At 36.7% G+C, this 23,256-nt stretch overlaps 1 protein-coding gene across 1 annotated transcript in view; it reads right to left on the bottom strand.

The window, feature by feature from the left end:
• The window catches only part of hectd2 (HECT domain containing 2), a 59,641-nt gene that overhangs the window by 16,820 nt on the left and 19,565 nt on the right, over positions 1–23,256 (bottom strand). The window contains exons 9-15 of the mRNA XM_062059412.1: positions 22,422–22,570; positions 22,205–22,328; positions 12,744–12,840; positions 12,432–12,539; positions 3,635–3,767; positions 3,377–3,465; positions 2,861–2,925 (exon numbers count right to left, since the gene is read on the bottom strand). Of these exons, the coding sequence (XP_061915396.1) occupies positions 2,861–2,925; positions 3,377–3,465; positions 3,635–3,767; positions 12,432–12,539; positions 12,744–12,840; positions 22,205–22,328; positions 22,422–22,570 (765 nt within the window). The remainder of the gene's footprint in view (positions 1–2,860; positions 2,926–3,376; positions 3,466–3,634; positions 3,768–12,431; positions 12,540–12,743; positions 12,841–22,204; positions 22,329–22,421; positions 22,571–23,256) is intronic.

The raw sequence follows: 23,256 nt of genomic DNA, 5'->3' as shown, positions 1-23,256 counted from the left end.
ACAACTACTCCACTGGAGGGGCCAGATACCAACACTGCATTGGTCTTCTTACTCTTGAGTTTAATCAAGTTTGAAACAAAGGTGTCCAAAGTGTCGCACTAAAAAAAACTATGAAAAAAATAAAGATAAAAAAGTGGAATAAAAAAGAGCAAACAGGTGAAAAAGTTGCAATGTTCTCTAATAACACAAAGAATGTCATTGCTAAAAAAATAATAATGAATCAAAATCAATGTTATGAATTATTGACATATTTGAGTTTCCAATTATTTACATAAAATTTTACATTTTGACATTTTTGGGGAAAACAATTGCATATTTTGTGTATTTGCCATAAAAAAGCATGGTTGGACAAAAAGGACACAAAGCATATTTTTGTTTATTTATAATCGACAGAAATATCTGATGTTGATCTATTTTGATTTTTTTTTTTTTCAATCAATATGACTTGTTTTTAAAATTGTTATGAGTGAGAAACCTTCCGGGTCCCCGAGACCAAACATGAGGGGAGCCCTAAAGGCAAAATAAATAAATAAATAAATAAATAAATAAATTATAAAAAAACAATATATATATATATATATATATATATATATATATATATATATATATATATATATATATATATATATATATATATATATATATATATATATATATATTGTTTTTTATAATTTATTATACCAAAAAAAATACAAATAATAATAATATATAAATAAATAAATAAATATATATATAAATTTTTGTTTGTTTGTTTTTTTTGTTTGTTTGTTTTGTATTGCCTTTAGGGCTCCCCTCATGTTTGGTCTCGGGCACCCGGAAGGTTTCTCACTCACAATTTTTTTTAAAATAAGTCATATTGTATTTATGTATTGGTTTTAAAAATAGAAAATATCATGCTTTCATTTCTGAGTGGAAACATTTTGGACACCCCTGCTTTACAACCTTGTTAAATAACACGAAAGCATGCGTTAATCACAAACATTATTATTTATTTTACACATAAAACTTAGATGGATTACTGACGAAAAAATACATTTACATGCAATTGTGTTGTGCTAAAATAAAACAACTAAAGCTTCACCACTGTAGTCATATTTTTTGCACTTAAAGTAGCAGTAGAGTGGAAAAACAAGTTGCCTCTATACTGAAGCTATTATCATATATATCTGATTTATGACACCTAAAGACTTACAAAGTTTGCGAGTACCGTATTTTTCGGACTATAAGTCGCAGTTTTTTTCATAGTTTGGCCGGGGGTGCGACTTATACTCAGGAGCGACTTATGTGTGAAATTATTAACACATTACCGTAAAATATCAAATAATATTATTTAGCTCATTCACGTAAGAGACTAATATGTTACGTTAACATACCAGGCACATTCTCAGTTGGTTATTTATGCCTCATATAACGTACACTTATTCAGCCTGTTGTTCACTATTCTTTATTTATTTTAAATTGCCTTTCAAATGTCTATTCTTGGTGTTGGGTTTTATCAAATAAATTTCCCCCAAAAATGCGACTTATACTCCAGTGCGACTTATATATGTTTTTTTCCTTCTTTATTATGCATTTTCGGCCGACTTATAGTCCGAAAAATACGGTAGATAGATATGATCAAAATAGTATCAATCTCACGGAGATTCCCGAGACATTTTGACGTGACGAAGGGGAGGAACCACAGATCCCTTCCCCATCAACAACAATGCTAATCAAGCAGACTTTGTGAGAGCGATTACTTGATTTTTGAGCCCGAACACAAAGAGGATGACCAATAAGCTTTAGAAGCCGAGTGTAACTTTATTGTGACACTATAGCATTAGCATCATTGCTAGGTGCTAAACATACAAACTAACCGAAATAAAATAAACACTTACTGTAATATTCCCACTCTCGCTGGGATGCTCACATAATTCCGTTTAGATGAAGATTCAATCGCAATTCTCACGAAGCGTTAAAAAAACTAGCGTCTTTTTGGCCATCTCGGGGGACGTGAAAGTGGAGCAGCCTGTCGGTCCATGGCCACATTTATCTACTAGCAGGCGAGAGATGCATGAACTATAATCTAGAATTTACTTTCAGAAAGTTTGAGACCAAGCAGAAGCAGCCACTGCCTTACAGTGTGGCAACAACAGCAGCGTAAGCTACCATTAGCTCACTGTTATCAATGCGCCGCTAAAATAGTCCGTCTGCGTTAGCACTTGTAATAACAAAATAACTCATATTTGGTTCATTTTCAGGTCACGGCATGTAAATGGAGTATTGTTGGCGCTTTTTAGGGAGTATCATGAGAGGACCCTCCATCCGTTGACTCAATTGTTCGATATTTTATTTACCATTTAGAATGCATAACAAAATAAAAGCATGTGTGTTCTTGTGTTACATAAGGATTAAGAATGATAAACAGCACATCTCTTTACAATGTTTGCGTATTTCCAGTATGACTGACCTAATAATGTGGTCAGAGTGCAGAAGTGTTCCTACAGTGACGTAGAATCTACGGAAATTATCGAAGGTGTTGGGAGTGTAATATTCAAAATGGTCGATTGTGGCATTTTGTGATGTTTAGGTGGTATTTTCACATACTTTGTGGGTTGCAACTACAATCGTATATGTTTAATGGACACAATGAAACACAATTGCGATGTAAAGTCAACTTGTTTTTACACTCGACTGATACTTGAAGAAACTTCTTCTGTTTGTTTGATATCGTCATTACTGCCACAAGTGGTGGAAAAGTGTATTACAACTGAGTACCACTGCGGCCCATAGGGACCACGGCTGAGAAATCTAAACAATGGGTCCCGGCCCTATGGTTAAGGAACACTGCTTTAGATGACACACACACACACACACACACCTGTAACAGTAAAGAGGGAAGTGGATGTCCAGAGCGATGCTGTTGTAAACCGCCAAGCCCATCAGCTGACATGTTAAGGACACACAGTGCAAATACTGAATTATATGTAATGATTGGCCACGCCCCCATGCCCTCTACGCCTTAATTACACGTCGCCGTGGTGACAGAGCAGCCACGGCGACCAGACTGCGGTGACAATGATGAATGAGAGGAACATACACACATTTTCCAGCATTCCTTCTCCAATACTGCTTTGTCCTACCACGCACACACACACACACACACGCGCACACACACACACACACACGCGCGCGCACACACACACATACACACACACACAAAAACTGGCAGGGAAGATGCAGCCATTAGGTTACATAACCTTTTGACGGCTACCAGATGGCGAGCAGATATTGTGTGTGTGTGTGTGTGTGTGTGTGTGTGTGTGTGTGTGTGTGTGTGTGTGTGTGTGTGTGTGTGTGTGTGTGTGTGTGTGTACCACTTATTTCACAAGGATACAGTCCCAATGAGCTGGAACTCGGAGTAGTTGTCACACTTCCAGCTGCTGAACCAATGACAGCGTGAGTCCTTCATGTAGGTGAACATACCTGGGCAGCCAATCAGAGAGAGGCACAACATCATCATCAACATCGTCATCATCATCATCATCATCATCACACGATGTTCCAGAAGTCCTCTTGGAACTTGGAAATCGGACTTTCCATCTGGTCTTTCCACGAGTGTACTTCCTAGGAACGTCCACCGGGGAGCGCTCACCGTAGTCGGCGTGGAAGATCTGCCTGACGAGCAGCAGGAACCACTCCTTGGTCAGACCGCCCATGTCAAGTCCCGCCTCTCCCACGAACGTCACTCGCAGCTTCTTCTTCAGGTCGCACCGCTTCCTGGTCAACTATGGTGGGGGTGGGGGGGCACCAATCAGAACAAACGCGACCAACATCACGTGGACAAAGATAAAACCTTCTGGAGAAAAGTTCTGTGGTCAGATGAAACAAAAATGTAGCTGTTTGGCCACAGTACCCAGCAATATGTTTGGAGGCCTTTAATCCCAGGAACACCATGCCTACCGTCAAGCATGGTGGTGGTATTATTATGCTCTGGGCCTCTTTTGCTGCCAATGGAACTGGTGCTTTACAGAGAGTAAATGGATGTCAGAATAATTGTGTCTAAGTTATCACAAAACTTTGTGTTTCTACGAGTTCCCGGCGAGCAGACAAAAGCTGTTTTTGATCTTACCACACAAAAGGCTTGTAAAACTCCACTGTGTAGGATGGGGAGCGACATGAGGGTTCTGTTTCTTTGATGTATTGTAATCCATAGAAAGATATTGTTTTGACCCGAGATCTACAAAGCGGAAAGGAAGCAGGGCCTGACTCCCCTCCAGGCACCTTTTCTTTGAACTGTTTGTAATCAAAGGCGATGGCTGTTTACGACCCCCCTCCCTTAGAAACAGCTGTTGCCATGTAACCAGGGAAAGTCCAAATAAAAGAGGAGGCGCACAATCTTTCGTCAGAGCGTGGTGACACTGTGCAAGGGTACAGGTGTACGCGTTTCTCCTCACTGAGCCAAATTGAATTCTGTCTCTGTTTGATTCCTTGCTTCTTGTCTTGTTTAATAGATGTCATCAGTGTTTGAACCTGACAATGGGACAATATTGATATCAATTGTGTCTATCGCGATAATGAATTGATATCGTTTGATAGCCGACTCCATCCAATTTTTGGTTGATTTCCTATTGATATGGATTAAGTGTGTACCGCGATATATACTGATATCGTTTTATCGTCCAGCCCTATAGGGTTTTTTTTTTAAAACATTTTATTGATGTCGATCACATGTCTATTGCGATATATATTGATATTGTTTCATGGCCAAACCCTATAGCGCTTTTAAATTTTGTTTTATTTTTTATATTGATATCAATTGTGTCTATCGCGATAATGAATTGATATCGTTTGATAGCCCACTCCATCTAATTTTTGGTTGATTTCCTATTGATATGGATTAAGTGTGTATCGCGATATATACTGATATCGTTTTATCACCATATAGGTTTTTTTCCCCAAAACATTTTATTGATGTCCATCACATGTCTATTGCGATATATATTGATATTGTTTCATGGCTAAACCCTATAGCACTTTTAAAAAATGTTTTATTTTTTATATTGATATCAATTGTGTCTATCGCGATAATGAATTGATATCGTTTGATAGCCCACTCCTTCATCCAATTTTTGGTTGATTTCCTATTGATATGGATTAAGTGTGTATCGCGATATATACTGATATCGTTTTATCGTCCAGCCCTATAGGGTTTTTTTCCCAAAACATTTTATTGATGTCCATCCCATGTCTATTGCGATATATATTGATATTGTTTCATGGCCAAACCATATAGCGCTTTTAAATTTTTAAAAATTTTTTATATTGATATCAATTGTGTCTATCGCGATAATGAATTGATATCGTTTGATAGCCCACTCCTTCATCTAATTTTTGGTTGATTTCCTATTGATATGGATTAAGTGTGTATCGCGATATATACTGATATCGTTTTATCACCATATAGGTTTTTTTCCCCAAAACATTTGATTGATGTCCATCACATGTCTATTGCGATATATATTGATATTGTTTCATGGCTAAACCCTATAGCACTTTTAAAAAATGTTTTAGTTTTTATATTGATATCAATTGTGTCTATCGCGATAATGAATTGATATCGTTTGATAGCCCACTCCTTCATCCAATTTTTGGTTGATTTCCTATTGATATGGATTAAGTGTGTATCGCGATATATACTGATATCGTTTTATCGTACAGCCCTATAGGGTTTTTTTTCCAAAACATTTGATTGATGTCGATCACATGTCTATTACGATATATATTGATATTGTTTCATGGCCAAACCCTATAGCACTTTTAAATTTGTTTTTATTTTTTATATTGATATCAATTGTGTCTATCGCGATAATGAATTGATATCGTTTGATAGCCCACTCCTTCATCTAATTTTTGGTTGATTTCCTATTGATATGGATTAAGTCTGTATCGCGATATATACTGATATCGTTTTATCACCCTATAGGTTTTTTTTCCCAAAACATTTTATTGATGTCGATCACATGTCTATTGCGATATATATTGATATTGTTTCATGGCCAAACCCTATAGCGCTTTTAATTTATTTTTTATTTTTTATATTGATATCAATTGTGTCTATCGCGATAATGAATTGATATCGTTTGATAGCCCACTCCATCTAATTTTTGGTTGATTTCCTATTGATATGGATTAACTGTGTATTGCGATATATACTGATATCGTTTTATCACCCTATAGGTTTTTTTCCCCAAAACATTTTATTGATGTCCATCACATGTCTATTGCGATATATATTGATATTGTTTCATGGCCAAACCCTATAGCACTTTTTTAAAAAAAATTATTTTTTATATTGATATCAATTGTGTCTATCGCGATAATGAATTGATATCGTTTGATAGCCCACTCCTTCATCCAATTTTTGGTTGATTCCCTATTGATATGGATAAGTGTGTATCGCGATATATACTGATATCGTTTTATCACCATATAGGTTTTTTTCCCCAAAACATTTTATTGATGTCCATCACATGTCTATTACGATATATATTGATATTGTTTCATGGCCAAACCCTATAGCGCTTTTAAAAAATGTTTTATTTTTTATATTGATATCAATTGTGTCTATCGCGATAATGAATTGATATCATTTGATAGCCCACTCCTTCATCCAATTTTTGGTTGATTTCCTATTGATATGGATTAAGTGTGTATCGCGATATATACTGATATCGTTTTATCACTATATAGGTTTTTTTCCCAAAACATTTTATTGATGTCGATCACATGTCTATTACGATATATATTGACATTGTTTCATGGCCAAACCCTATAGCGCTTTTACATTTTTAAAATTTTTTTTATATTGATATCAATTGTGTCTATCGCGATAATGAATTGATATCGTTTGATAGCCCACTCCATCCAATTTTTGGTTGATTTCCTATTGATATGGATTAAGTGTGTATCGCGATATATACTGATATCGTTTTATCGTCCAGCCTTATAGGGTTTTTATTCAAAAACTTTTTATTGATGTCGATCACATGTCTATTGCGATATATATTGACATTGTTTCATGGCCAAACCCTATAGCGCTTTTAAAATTATTATTATTTTTTATATTGATATCAATTGTGTCCATTGCGATAATGAATTGTAACCCTATAGGTTTTCTTTCCAAAACATTTGATTGATGTCGATCACATGTCTATTGCGATATACAGTATATTGATATTGTTTCATGGCCAAACCTTATAGCGCTTTTAAAATTATTATTATTTTTTATATTGATATCAATTGTGTCTATCGCGATAATGAATTGATATCGTTTGATAGCCCACTCCTTCAGGGATTTTTTCCAAGTTTTGGTTGATTTCCTATTGATATGGATTAACTGTGTATCGCGATATATACTGATATCGTTTTATCACCCTATAGGTTTTTTTCCCCAAAACATTTTATTGATGTCGATCACATGTCTATTGCGATATATATTGATATTGTTTTATGGCCAAACCCTATAGCGCTTTTAAATTTTTTTTAAATTTTTTTATATTGATATCAATTGTGTCTATCGCGATAATGAATTGATATCGTTTAATAGCCCACTCCATCCAATTTTTGGTTGATTTCCTATTGATATGGATTAAGTTTGTATCGCGATATATACTGATATCATTTTATCGTCCAGCCCTATAGGGGTTTTTTTCCAAAACATTTGATTGATGTCGATCACATGTCTATTACGATATATATTGATATTGTTTCATGGCCAAACCTTATAGCGCTTTTAAATTTTTTTTATATTGATATCAATTGTGTCTATCGCGATAATGAATTGATATCGTTTAATAGCCCACTCCATCCAATTTTTGGTTGATTTCCTATTGATATGGATTAAGTGTGTATCGCGATATATACTGATATCGTTTTATCGTCCAGCCTTATAGGGTTTTTATTCAAAAACTTTTTATTGATGTCGATCACATGTCTATTACGATATATATTGACATTGTTTCATGGCCAAACCCTATAGCGCTTTTAAAATTATTATTATTTTTTATATTGATATCAATTGTGTCTATTGCGATAATGAATTGTAACCCTATAGGTTTTTTTTCCAAAACATTTGATTGATGTCGATCACATGTCTATTGCGATATACAGTATATTGATATTGTTTCATGGCCAAACCTTATAGGGCTTTTAAAATTATTATTATTTTTTATATTGATATCAATTGTGTCTATCGCGATAATGAATTGATATCGTTTGATAGCCCACTCCTTCATCCAATTTTTGGTTGATTTCCTATTGATATGGATAAGTGTGTATCGCGATATATACTGATATCGTTTTATCACCATATAGGTTTTTTTCCCCAAAACATTTGATTGATGTCCATCACATGTCTATTGCGATATATATTGATATTGTTTCATGGCTAAACCCTATAGCGCTTTTAATTTTTTTTAAATTTTTTATATTGATATCAATTGTGTCTATCGCGATAATGAATTGATATCGTTTGACAGCCCCCTCCTTCATCCAATTTTTGGTTGATTTCCTATTGATATGGATTAACTGTGTATCGCGATATATACTGATATCGTTTTATCACCCTATAGGTTTTTTTCCCCAAAACATTTGATTGATGTCCATCACATGTCTATTGCGATATATATTGATATTGTTTCATGGCCAAACCCTATAGCACTTTTTTAAAAAAAATTATTTTTTATATTGATATCAATTGTGTCTATCGCGATAATGAATTGATATCGTTTGATAGCCCACTCCTTCATCCAATTTTTGGTTGATTTCCTATTGATATGGATTAAATGTGTATCGCGATATATACTGATATCGTTTTATCGTCCAGCCCTATAGGGTTTTTTTTCCAAAACATTTGATTGATGTCGATCACATGTCTATTACGATATATATTGATATTGTTTCATGGCTAAACCCTATAGCGCTTTTAAATTTTTTAAACATTTTTTATATTGATATCAATTGTGTCTATCGCAATAATGAATTGATATCGTTTGATAGCCCACTCCTTCATCCAATTTTTGGTTGATTTCCTATTGATATGGATAAGTGTGTATCGCGATATATACTGATATCGTTTTATCACCATATAGGTTTTTTTCCCCAAAACATTTGATTGATGTCGATCACATGTCTATTACGATATATATTGATATTGTTTCATGGCCAAACCCTATAGCGCTTTTAAATTTTTTTTAATTTTTTTATATTGATATCAATTGTGTCTATTGCGATAATGAATTGATATCGTTTGATAGCCCACTCCATCCAATTTTTGGTTGATTTCCTATTGATATGGATAAGTGTGTATCGCGATATATACTGATATCGTTTTATCACCATATAGGTTTTTTTCCCCAAAACATTTGATTGATGTCGATCACATGTCTATTACGATATATATTGATATTGTTTCATGGCCAAACCCTATAGCGCTTTTAAATTTTTTTTAATTTTTTTATATTGATATCAATTGTGTCTATCGCGATAATGAATTGATATCGTTTGAAAGCCCACTCCATCTAATTTTTGGTTGATTTCCTATTGATATGGATTAAGTGTGTATCGCGATATATACTGATATCGTTTTATCACCCTATAGGTTTTTTTTCCCAAAACATTTTATTGATGTCGATCACATGTCTATTGCGATATATATTGATATTGTTTCATGGCCAAACCCTATAGCGCTTTTAATTTATTTTTTATTTTTTATATTGATATCAATTGTGTCTATCGCGATAATGAATTGATATCGTTTGATAGCCTACTCCATCTAATTTTTGGTTGATTTCCTATTGATATGGATTAACTGTGTATCGCGATATATACTGATATCGTTTTATCACCCTATAGGTTTTTTTCCCCAAAACATTTTATTGATGTCCATCACATGTCTATTGCGATATATATTGATATTGTTTTATGGCCAAACCCTATAGCGCTTTTAATTTTTTAAAAATGTTTTATATTGATATCAATTGTGTCTATCGCGATAATGAATTGATATCGTTTGATAGCCCACTCCTTCATCCAATTTTTGGTGGATTTCCTATTGATATGGATTAAGTGTGTATCGCGATATATACTGATATCGTTTTATCGTCCAGCCCTATAGGGTTTTTTTTCCAAAACATTTGATTGATGTCGATCACATGTCTATTAAGATATATATTGATATTGTTTCATGGCTAAACCCTATAGCACTTTTAAAAATTATTGTATTTTTTATATTGATATCAATTGTGTCTATCGCGATAATGAATTGATATCGTTTGATAGCCCACTCCTTCATCCAATTTTTGGTTGATTTCCTATTGATATGGATTAAGTGTGTATCGCGATATATACTGATATCGTTTTATCGTCCAGCCTTATAGGGTTTTTATTCAAAAACTTTTTATTGATGTCGATCACATGTCTATTGCGATATATATTGACATTGTTTCATGGCCAAACCCTATAGCGCTTTTAAAATTATTATTTTTTATATTGATATCAATTGTGTCTATCGCGATAATGAATTGATATCGTTTGATAGCCCACTCCTTCATCCAATTTTTGGTTGATTTCCTATTGATATGGATTAACTGTGTATTGCGATATATACTGATATCGTTTTATCACCCTATAGGTTTTTTTCCCCAAAACATTTGATTGATGTCCATCACATGTCTATTGCGATATATATTGATATTGTTTCATGGCTAAACCCTATAGCACTTTTAAAAAATATTGTATTTTTTATATTGATATCAATTGTGTCTATCGCGATAATGAATTGATATCGTTTGATAGCCCACTCCTTCATCCAATTTTTGGTTGATTTCCTATTGATATGGATTAAGTGTGTATCGCGATATATACTGATATCGTTTTATCGTCCAGCCTTATAGGGTTTTTATTCAAAAACTTTTTATTGATGTCGATCACATGTCTATTGCGATATATATTGACATTGTTTCATGGCCAAACCCTATAGCACTTTTTAAAATTATTATTATTTTTTATATTGATATCAATTGTGTCTATTGCGATAATGAATTGTAACCCTATAGGTTTTTTTTCCAAAACATTTGATTGATGTCGATCACATGTCTATTGCGATATACAGTATATTGATATTGTTTCATGGCCAAACTTTATAGCGCTTTTAAAATTATTATTATTTTTTATATTGATATATCGTTTGATAGCCCACTCCTTCAGGGATTTTTTCCAAGTTTTGGTTGATTTCCTATTGATATGGATTAAGTGTGTATCGCGATATATACTGATATCGTTTTATCACCCTATAGGTTTTTTTCCCCAAAACATTTTATTGATGTCCATCACATGTCTATTGCGATATATATTGATATTGTTTCATGGCTAAACCCTATAGCGCTTTTAAAAATGTTTTTATTTTTTATACTGATATCAATTGTGTCTATCGCGATAATGAATTGATATCGTTTGATAGCCCACTCCTTCATCCAATTTTTGGTTGATTTCCTATTGATATGGATAAGTGTGTATCGCGATATATACTGATATCGTTTTATCACCATATAGGTTTTTTTCCCCAAAACATTTTATTGATGTCCATCACATGTCTATTGCGATATATATTGATATTGTTTCATGGCCAAACCCTATAGCGCTTTTAAAATTTTTTATATTGATATCAATTGTGTCTATCGCGATAATGAATTGATATCGTTTAATAGCCCACTCCATCCAATTTTTGGTTGATTTCCTATTGATATGGATTAAGTTTGTATCGCGATATATACTGATATCATTTTATCGTCCAGCCCTATAGGGTTTTTTTTCCAAAACATTTGATTGATGTCGATCACATGTCTATTACGATATATATTGATATTGTTTCATGGCCAAACCCTATAGCGCTTTTAAATTTTTTTGAATTTTTTATATTGATATCAATTGTGTCTATTGCGATAATGAATTGATATCGTTTGATAGCCCACTCCTTCATCTAATTTTTGGTTGATTTCCTATTGATATGGATTAAGTGTGTATCACGATATATACTGATATCGTTTTGTCGTCCAGCCTTATAGGGTTTTTATTCAAAAACTTTTTATTGATGTCGATCACATGTGTATTGCGATATATATTGATATTGTTTCATGGCCAAACCCTATAGCGCTTTTAAAATTATTATTATTTTTTATATTGATATCAATTGTGTCTATCGCGATAATGAATTGATATCGTTTGATAGCCCACTCCTTCATCCAATTTTTTCCAAGTTTTGGTTGACTTCCTATTGATATGGATTAAGTGTGTATCACGATTTATAATGGCATCGTTTTATCGTCCAGTGAGCCTTTACGATTGCCTTGTGCCCGTCAGACCAGCTGACCTTTGACCCCGCCCACACTGACCTCGTCCAGCGAGTCGGCGAGGAGCTGCGCCCGTCGTACTTTGATGTTGAGGAAGAGGAGGTTCATGTCCACGCGCTGACGCCGCGACACTTTGCTCACCAGACTTTGCTGTGACACACACACACACACACACACACACACACACACACACACACACACACACACACACACACACACACACACACACACACACACACACACACACACACACACACACACACACACACACACACACACACACACACACACACACACACACAGCACTGTGGTCAGCCCCAGGCGAGGATTGCGAAGAGGACAGTTGCAACTGACCCTGGCCTGGCTGATCATCTGCTGCTCCGAGTCCTTCTGGATGATGACCTTCTTCACCGCCGTGGACAGGATGAAGGGGAACTGGCAGAAGGAGAACCTGAAGGAGAAGCAGCATCATGGCCAAACTACACGCCTTCTTCCGCCAAACCACTTCTCTAACGCCGGGGGGGCGTGTCCAAACCCATCAACGCTAAACCACGTCTTAGCATCTTCTACCTCAGGGGTCGGCAACCCAAAATGTTGAAAGAGCCATATTGCACCAAAAATACAAAAACAAATCTGTCTGGAGCCGCAACAAATTAAAAGCCATATTACATACAGATAGTGTGTCATGAGATATACATTTAATTAAGATGACTTAAAGGAAACTAAATGACCTCAAATATAGCTACAAATGAGGCATAATGATGCAATATGTACATATAGCTAGCCTAAATAGCATGTTAGCATCGATTAGCTTGCAGTCATGCAGTGACCAAATATGTCTGATTAGCACTCCACACAAGTCAATAACATCAACAAAACTCACCTTTGTGCATTCATGCACAACGTTAAAAGTCTGGTGGACAAAATGAGACAGAAAAAGAAGTGGCATAAAACACGTCCTAGAAAGTCGGAGAAAGTTATAAATGTAAACAAACTACGGTGAGTTCAAGGACCGCCAAAATTAGTAGGACAAAACGGCGCTCGCCAAATACTTGAATCAGTGAAGCCTGTTTGATATAAACAGTCTGCTTTATAACAATTAGGGAGGTTTGTGTCATGTTTGTCCTCCTACAGAAACCATACTAAAACAAAAAATATATTTTTTCCCCCTCATCTTTTTCCATTTTTCATACATTTTTGAAAAAGCTCCACAGAGCCACTAGGGCGGCGCTAAAGAGCCGCGGGTTGCCGGCCCCTGTTCTACCTCATTCTGCACTAACTTAGCCATTTTCACGCATAAACATGACAACTACAGTAGTATTGTGCCCTAAACTACACCACACTGCTCAGTATCCTGCCCACTGATTGGCTCAGACTCCGGCAGCATTGCTAACATTAGCATGCTAACGCTTTTAGCCAATTTTGCACCTCAGAGTCATAAAACTCGGCACCTGACACATTACATCAGCATTATAGCATGCTAACTTTTTTAAATTTACAGCCAAATACCTTCAAGTTGTAGAACTTGGTTCCTGACACATGCTAACTGTTAGCATGCTAACATTCACATGCTAACTTTTTTCAAAATTTTCACAACCGAACACCTCAGACTCAAATAACTTTATGCTTGACACATTCCAACTGTTGGCATGCTAACGTTAGCATTCTAGCACACTAACGTTAGCATGCTAACTTTTTTGGGGGGCAATTTTGCAGCTGAACACCTCAACAGCATAGAACTTGGTACTTGACACCTGCTAACTGTTAGCATGCTAACATTAACATTCTAACATATCAACATTAGCATGTTAACTTATTAAGCCAATTTTGCAGCCGAAGGCCTCAACAGCATAGAACTTGGTACTTGACACCTGCTAACTGTTAGCATGCTAACATTAACATTCTAACATATCAACATTAGCATGTTAACTTATTAAGCCAATTTTGCAGCCGAAGGCCTCAACAGCATAGAACTTGGTACTTGACACCTGCTAACTGTTAGCATGCTAACATTAACATTCTAACATATCAACATTAGCACGCTAACTTATTAAGCCAATTTTGCAGCCGAACGCCTCAACAGCATAGAACTTGGTACTTGACACCTGCTAACTGTTAGCATGCTAACATTAACATTCTAACATATCAACATTAGCACGTTAACTTATTAAGCCAATTTTGCAGCCGAAGGCCTCAACAGCATAGAACTTGGTACTTGACACCTGCTAACTGTTAGCATGCTAACATTAACATTCTAACATATCAACATTAGCACGTTAACTTACTAAGCCAATTTTGCAGCCGAAGGCCTCAACAGCATAGAACTTGGTACTTGACACCTGCTAACTGTTAGCATGCTAACATTAACATTCTAACATATCAACATTAGCACGCTAACTTATTAAGCCAATTTTGCAGCCGAAGGCCTCAACAGCATAGAACTTGGTACTTGACACGTGCTAACTGTTAGCATGCTAACATTAACATTCTAACATATCAACATTAGCACGTTAACTTACTAAGCCAATTTTGCAGCCGAAGGCCTCAACAGCATAGAACTTGGTACTTGACACCTGCTAACTGTTAGCATGCTAACATTAACATTCTAACATATCAACATTAGCACGCTAACTTATTAAGCCAATTTTGCAGCCGAAGGCCTCAACAGCATAGAACTTGGTACTTGACACCTGCTAACTGTTAGCATGCTAACATTAACATTCTAACATATCAACATTAGCACGTTAACTTATTAAGCCAATTTTGCAGCCGAAGGCCTCAACAGCATAGAACTTGGTACTTGACACGTGCTAACTGTTAGCATGCTAACATTAACATTCTAACATATCAACATTAGCACGTTAACTTATTAAGCCAATTTTGCAGCCGAACACCTCAACAGCATAGAACTTGGTACTTGACACCTGCTAACTGTTAGCATGCTAACATTAACATTCTAACATATCAACATTAGCACGCTAACTTATTAAGCCAATTTTGCAGCCAAAGGCCTCAACAGCATAGAACTTGGTACTTGACACGTGCTAACTGTTAGCATGCTAACATTAACATTCTAACATATCAACATTAGCACGTTAACTTATTAAGCCAATTTTGCAGCCGAACACCTCAACAGCATAGAACTTGGTACTTGACACCTGCTAACTGTTAGCATGCTAACATTAACATTCTAACATATCAACATTAGCACGTTAACTTATTAAGCCAATTTTGCAGCCGAACACCTCAACAGCATAGAACTTGGTACTTGACACGTGCTAACTGTTAGCATGCTAACATTAACATTCTAACATATCAACATTAGCACGTTAACTTATTAAGCCAATTTTGCAGCCGAAGGCCTCAACAGCATAGAACTTTGTACTTGACACGTGCTAACTGTTAGCATGCTAACATTAACATTCTAACATATCAACATTAGCACGCTAACTTATTAAGCCAATTTTGCAGCCGAAGGCCTCAACAGCATAGAACTTGGTACTTGACACCTGCTAACTGTTAGCATGCTAACATTAACATTCTAACATATCAACATTAGCACGTTAACTTATTAAGCCAATTTTGCAGCCGAACACCTCAACAGCATAGAACTTGGTACTTGACACCTGCTAACTGTTAGCATGCTAACATTAACATTCTAACATATCAACATTAGCACGTTAACTTATTAAGCCAATTTTGCAGCCGAAGGCCTCAACAGCATAGAACTTGGGACTTGACACGTGCTAACTGTTAGCATGCTAACATTAACATTCTAACATATCAACATTAGCACGTTAACTTATTAAGCCAATTTTGCAGCCGAAGGCCTCAACAGCATAGAACTTGGTACTTGACACGTGCTAACTGTTAGCATGCTAACATTAACATTCTAACATATCAACATTAGCACGCTAACTTATTAAGCCAATTTTGCAGCCGAAGGCCTCAACAGCATAGAACTTGGTACTTGACACGTGCTAAATGTTAGCATGCTAACGTTAACATTCTAACATATCAACATTAGCACGTTAACTTATTAAGCCAATTTTGCAGCCGAACACCTCAACAGCATAGAACTTGGTACTTGACACGTGCTAACTGTTAGCATGCTAACATTAACATTCTAACATATCAACATTAGCACGCTAACTTATTAAGCCAATTTTGCAGCCGAAGGCCTCAACAGCATAGAACTTGGTACTTGACACGTGCTAACTGTTAGCATGCTAACATTAACATTCTAACATATCAACATTAGCACGCTAACTTATTAAGCCAATTTTGCAGCCGAAGGCCTCAACAGCATAGAACTTGGTACTTGACACGTGCTAACTGTTAGCATGCTAACGTTAACATTCTAACATATCAACATTAGCACGTTAACTTATTAAGCCAATTTTGCAGCCGAACACCTCAACAGCATAGAACTTGGTACTTGACACGTGCTAACTGTTAGCATGCTAACATTAACATTCTAACATATCAACATTAGCACGCTAACTTATTAAGCCAATTTTGCAGCCGAAGGCCTCAACAGCATAGAACTTGGTACTTGACACGTGCTAACTGTTAGCATGCTAACATTAACATTCTAACATATCAACATTAGCACGCTAACTTATTAAGCCAATTTTGCAGCCGAAGGCCTCAACAGCATAGAACTTGGTACTTGACACGTGCTAACTGTTAGCATGCTAACGTTAACATTCTAACATATCAACATTAGCACGTTAACTTATTAAGCCAATTTTGCAGCCGAACACCTCAACAGCATAGAACTTGGTACTTGACACCTGCTAACTGTTAGCATGCTAACATTAACATTCTAACATATCAACATTAGCACGCTAACTTATTAAGCCAATTTTGCAGCCAAAGGCCTCAACAGCATAGAACTTGGTACTTGACACGTGCTAACTGTTAGCATGCTAACATTAACATTCTAACATATCAACATTAGCACGTTAACTTATTAAGCCAATTTTGCAGCCGAACACCTCAACAGCATAGAACTTGGTACTTGACACCTGCTAACTGTTAGCATGCTAACATTAACATTCTAACATATCAACATTAGCACGTTAACTTATTAAGCCAATTTTGCAGCCGAACACCTCAACAGCATAGAACTTGGTACTTGACACGTGCTAACTGTTAGCATGCTAACATTAACATTCTAACATATCAACATTAGCACGCTAACTTATTAAGCCAATTTTGCAGCCGAAGGCCTCAACAGCATAGAACTTGGTACTTGACACCTGCTAACTGTTAGCATGCTAACATTAACATTCTAACATATCAACATTAGCACGTTAACTTATTAAGCCAATTTTGCAGCCGAAGGCCTCAACAGCATAGAACTTGGTACTTGACACCTGCTAACTGTTAGCATGCTAACATTAACATTCTAACATATCAACATTAGCACGTTAACTTATTAAGCCAATTTTGCAGCCGAAGGCCTCAACAGCATAGAACTTGGTACTTGACACCTGCTAACTGTTAGCATGCTAACATTAACATTCTAACATATCAACATTAGCACGCTAACTTATTAAGCCAATTTTGCAGCCGAAGGCCTCAACAGCATAGAACTTGGTACTTGACACCTGCTAACTGTTAGCATGCTAACATTAACATTCTAACATATCAACATTAGCACGTTAACTTATTAAGCCAATTTTGCAGCCGAAGGCCTCAACAGCATAGAACTTGGTACTTGACACGTGCTAACTGTTAGCATGCTAACATTAACATTCTAACATATCAACATTAGCACGCTAACTTATTAAGCCAATTTTGCAGCCGAAGGCCTCAACAGCATAGAACTTGGTACTTGACACCTGCTAACTGTTAGCATGCTAACACTAACATTCTAACATATCAACATTAGCACGTTAACTTATTAAGCCAATTTTGCAGCCGAAGGCCTCAACAGCATAGAACTTGGTACTTGACACCTGCTAACTGTTAGCATGCTAACATTAACATTCTAACATATCAACATTAGCACGTTAACTTATTAAGCCAATTTTGCAGCCGAAGGCCTCAACAGCATAGAACTTGGTACTTGACACGTGCTAACTGCTAGCATGCTAACATTAACATTCTAACATATCAACATTAGCACGCTAACTTATTAAGCCAATTTTGCAGCCGAACACCTCAACAGCATAGAACTTGGTACTTGACACCTGCTAACTGTTAGCATGCTAACATTAACATTCTAACATATCAACATTAGCACGCTAACTTATTAAGCCAATTTTGCAGCCGAAGGCCTCAACAGCATAGAACTTGGTACTTGACACCTGCTAACTGTTAGCATGCTAACATTAACATTCTAACATATCAACATTAGCACGTTAACTTATTAAGCCAATTTTGCAGCCGAACACCTCAACAGCATAGAACTTGGTACTTGACACCTGCTAACTGTTAGCATGCTAACATTAACATTCTAACATATCAACATTAGCACGTTAACTTATTAAGCCAATTTTGCAGCCGAAGGCCTCAACAGCATAGAACTTGGTACTTGACACGTGCTAACTGTTAGCATGCTAACATTAACATTCTAACATATCAACATTAGCACGTTAACTTATTAAGCCAATTTTGCAGCCGAAGGCCTCAACAGCATAGAACTTGGTACTTGACACCTGCTAACTGTTAGCATGCTAACATTAACATTGTAACATATCAACATTAGCACGTTAACTTATTAAGCCAATTTTGCAGCCGAAGGCCTCAACAGCATAGAACTTGGTACTTGACACCTGCTAACTGTTAGCATGCTAACATTAACATTCTAACATATCAACATTAGCACGCTAACTTATTAAGCCAATTTTGCAGCCGAAGGCCTCAACAGCATAGAACTTGGTACTTGACACCTGCTAACTGTTAGCATGCTAACATTAACATTCTAACATATCAACATTAGCACGTTAACTTATTAAGCCAATTTTGCAGCCAAACGCCTCAACAGCATAGAACTTGGTACTTGACACGTGCTAACTGTTAGCATGCTAACATTAACATTCTAACATATCAACATTAGCACGTTAACTTATTAAGCCAATTTTGCAGCCGAAGGCCTCAACAGCATAGAACTTGGTACTTCACACCTGCTAACTGTTAGCATGCTAACATTAACATTCTAACATATCAACATTAGCACGCTAACTTATTAAGCCAATTTTGCAGCCAAAGGCCTCAACAGCATAGAACTTGGTACTTGACACCTGCTAACTGTTAGCATGCTAACATTAACATTCTAACATATCAACATTAGCACGTTAACTTATTAAGCCAATTTTGCAGCCGAAGGCCTCAACAGCATAGAACTTGGTACTTGACACCTGCTAACTGTTAGCATGCTAACATTAACATTCTAACATATCAACATTAGCACGTTAACTTATTAAGCCAATTTTGCAGCCGAAGGCCTCAACAGCATAGAACTTGGTACTTGACACCTGCTAACTGTTAGCATGCTAACATTAACATTCTAACATATCAACATTAGCACGTTAACTTATTAAGCCAATTTTGCAGCCGAAGGCCTCAACAGCATAGAACTTGGTACTTGACACCTGCTAACTGTTAGCATGCTAACATTAACATTCTAACATATCAACATTAGCACGCTAACTTATTAAGCCAATTTTGCAGCCGAAGGCCTCAACAGCATAGAACTTGGGACTTGACACGTGCTAACTGTTAGCATGCTAACATTAACATTCTAACATATCAACATTAGCACGTTAACTTATTAAGCCAATTTTGCAGCCGAACACCTCAACAGCATAGAACTTGGTACTTGACACCTGCTAACTGTTAGCATGCTAACATTAACATTCTAACATATCAACATTAGCACGCTAACTTATTAAGCCGATTTTGCAGCCGAAGGCCTCAACAGCATAGAACTTGGTACTTGACACCTGCTAACTGTTAGCATGCTAACATTAACATTCTAACATATCAACATTAGCACGTTAACTTATTAAGCCAATTTTGCAGCCGAAGGCCTCAACAGCATAGAACTTGGTACTTGACACCTGCTAACTGTTAGCATGCTAACATTAACATTCTAACATATCAACATTAGCACGTTAACTTATTAAGCCAATTTTGCAGCCGAAGGCCTCAACAGCATAGAACTTGGTACTTGACACCTGCTAACTGTTAGCATGCTAACATTAACATTCTAACATATCAACATTAGCACGTTAACTTATTAAGCCAATTTTGCAGCCGAAGGCCTCAACAGCATAGAACTTGGTACTTGACACCTGCTAACTGTTAGCATGCTAACATTAACATTCTAACATATCAACATTAGCACGCTAACTTATTAAGCCAATTTTGCAGCCGAAGGCCTCAACAGCATAGAACTTGGGACTTGACACGTGCTAACTGTTAGCATGCTAACATTAACATTCTAACATATCAACATTAGCACGTTAACTTATTAAGCCAATTTTGCAGCCGAACACCTCAACAGCATAGAACTTGGTACTTGACACCTGCTAACTGTTAGCATGCTAACATTAACATTCTAACATATCAACATTAGCACGCTAACTTATTAAGCCGATTTTGCAGCCGAAGGCCTCAACAGCATAGAACTTGGTACTTGACACCTGCTAACTGTTAGCATGCTAACATTAACATTCTAACATATCAACATTAGCACGTTAACTTATTAAGCCAATTTTGCAGCCGAACACCTCAACAGCATAGAACTTGGTACTTGACACCTGCTAACTGTTAGCATGCTAACATTAACATTCTAACATATCAACATTAGCACGTTAACTTATTAAGCCAATTTTGCAGCCGAAGGCCTCAACAGCATAGAACTTGGTACTTGACACCTGCTAACTGTTAGCATGCTAACATTAACATTCTAACATATCAACATTAGCACGTTAACTTATTAAGCCAATTTTGCAGCCGAACACCTCGACAGCATAGAACTTGGTACTTGACACGTGCTAACTGTTAGCATGCTAACATTAACATTCTAACATATCAACATTAGCACGTTAACTTATTAAGCCAATTTTGCAGCCGAACACCTCGACAGCATAGAACTTGGTACTTGACACGTGCTAACTGTTAGCATGCTAACATTAACATTCTAACATATCAACATTAGCACGTTAACTTATTAAGCCAATTTTGCAGCCGAAGGCCTCAACAGCATAGAACTTGGTACTTGACACCTGCTAACTGTTAGCATGCTAACATTAACATTCTAACATATCAACATTAGCACGTTAACTTATTAAGCCAATTTTGCAGCCGAACACCTCAACAGCATAGAACTTGGTACTTGACACGTGCTAACTGTTAGCATGCTAACATTAACATTCTAACATATCAACATTAGCACGTTAACTTATTAAGCCAATTTTGCAGCCGAAGGCCTCAACAGCATAGAACTTGGTACTTGACACCTGCTAACTGTTAGCATGCTAACATTAACATTCTAACATATCAACATTAGCACGTTAACTTATTAAGCCAATTTTCCAGCCGAAGGCCTCAACAGCATAGAACTTGGTACTTGACACGTGCTAACTGTTAGCATGCTAACATTAACATTCTAACATATCAACATTAGCACGCTAACTTATTAAGCCAATTTTGCAGCCGAACATTTAAGAGTCATATAACTTGATACATGCTAACCGTTAGCACGCAAACAATAGCGCGCTAACCTTTTGACCTACAAACGTAATTCTACATTCATTGGCTTCGTTGTCACATGACTTGTTGGCCGCCGTTGTCCTGACCTGTTGGAGTTTCCGTAGCTCTGCCAGGTCCGATACTCCTCCATGAAGTCGATGTGCTCCAGGGTGATGTTGTAGAAGTCGGTGAACGGCATGATGGGAGGAGACGCCACGCTGTTGGCCGCGTCTAAACGGACACGGTGAAACGGCGGCCGGGCCGGTTAACCCCTGCCCGGTTTAACGAGGTGGCGTGGCGGCGAGGAGCAGAGGTTGCACTCACTGAAGAGGGCGAGCACTTTGGTGGCCGACGGGATCCACCACGTGCACTTGGACGCCGGCGGGAGGTCGTCGGGCTCGGCAGGAAACAGCCGGGTGGAGATGAACTGCAGGAGGCGCTCTACCAGCTGACGGAAACGCCGCGCCGACAACCTAACAGGAAACAAACAGTACTGACTCACTCGTGTTAGCATACTTGTGGGAACGTTAGCCCGCTAACGCTTTTTGCTAGCTTCTCTCATATTAGCGTGCTAACATTTTATGCTAGCTTTTTTTGCGATTTTCTATGTTTACACCAACAAATACTGCATTTTGGTATTTCTTCTTACCCAGTCATGTGCTAGCATTATAATGTTAGCATATGCTAACATTAAAATGTTAACTTTTTCAGTTAATTTTCGAAAATAGATGTTATTTAATTCTTACAGACACCTTAGAGTCGTATAACTTGGTATATAACACGTTATCTGTTAGCATGCTAACGTTAGCATGCTATTTTTTTCAGCTAATTTTACACTTCTTGCTCTAATTCCGCAGCCATACACCTTAGAGTCGTATAACTTGGTATCTGTTAGCATGCTAACGTTAGCATGCTATTTTTTTCAGCTAATTTTACACTTGTTTCTCTAGTTCCGCAGCCATACACATGGGGTCAAATATGCCTTTGTGTGCGAGCCACGTACTTGACACATGCTAACTGTTAGCATGCAAGCGTTAGCATAGTAAATTTTTTAGCCAATTTTGCAGCCGAACACCTCAAACTCTTAACCTTGTACTTGACACATGCTAATTGTTAGACTATCAACGTTGGCATTCCAGCATCGTAATTTTGGTTAATC

Source organism: Entelurus aequoreus, linkage group LG09, assembly GCF_033978785.1.
Source record: "Entelurus aequoreus isolate RoL-2023_Sb linkage group LG09, RoL_Eaeq_v1.1, whole genome shotgun sequence".
Classification (NCBI taxonomy): Eukaryota; Metazoa; Chordata; class Actinopteri; order Syngnathiformes; family Syngnathidae; genus Entelurus; species Entelurus aequoreus.
Note: the sequence above shows the minus strand (reverse complement) of the source record. Positions and strands in the feature narration are given on the sequence as shown.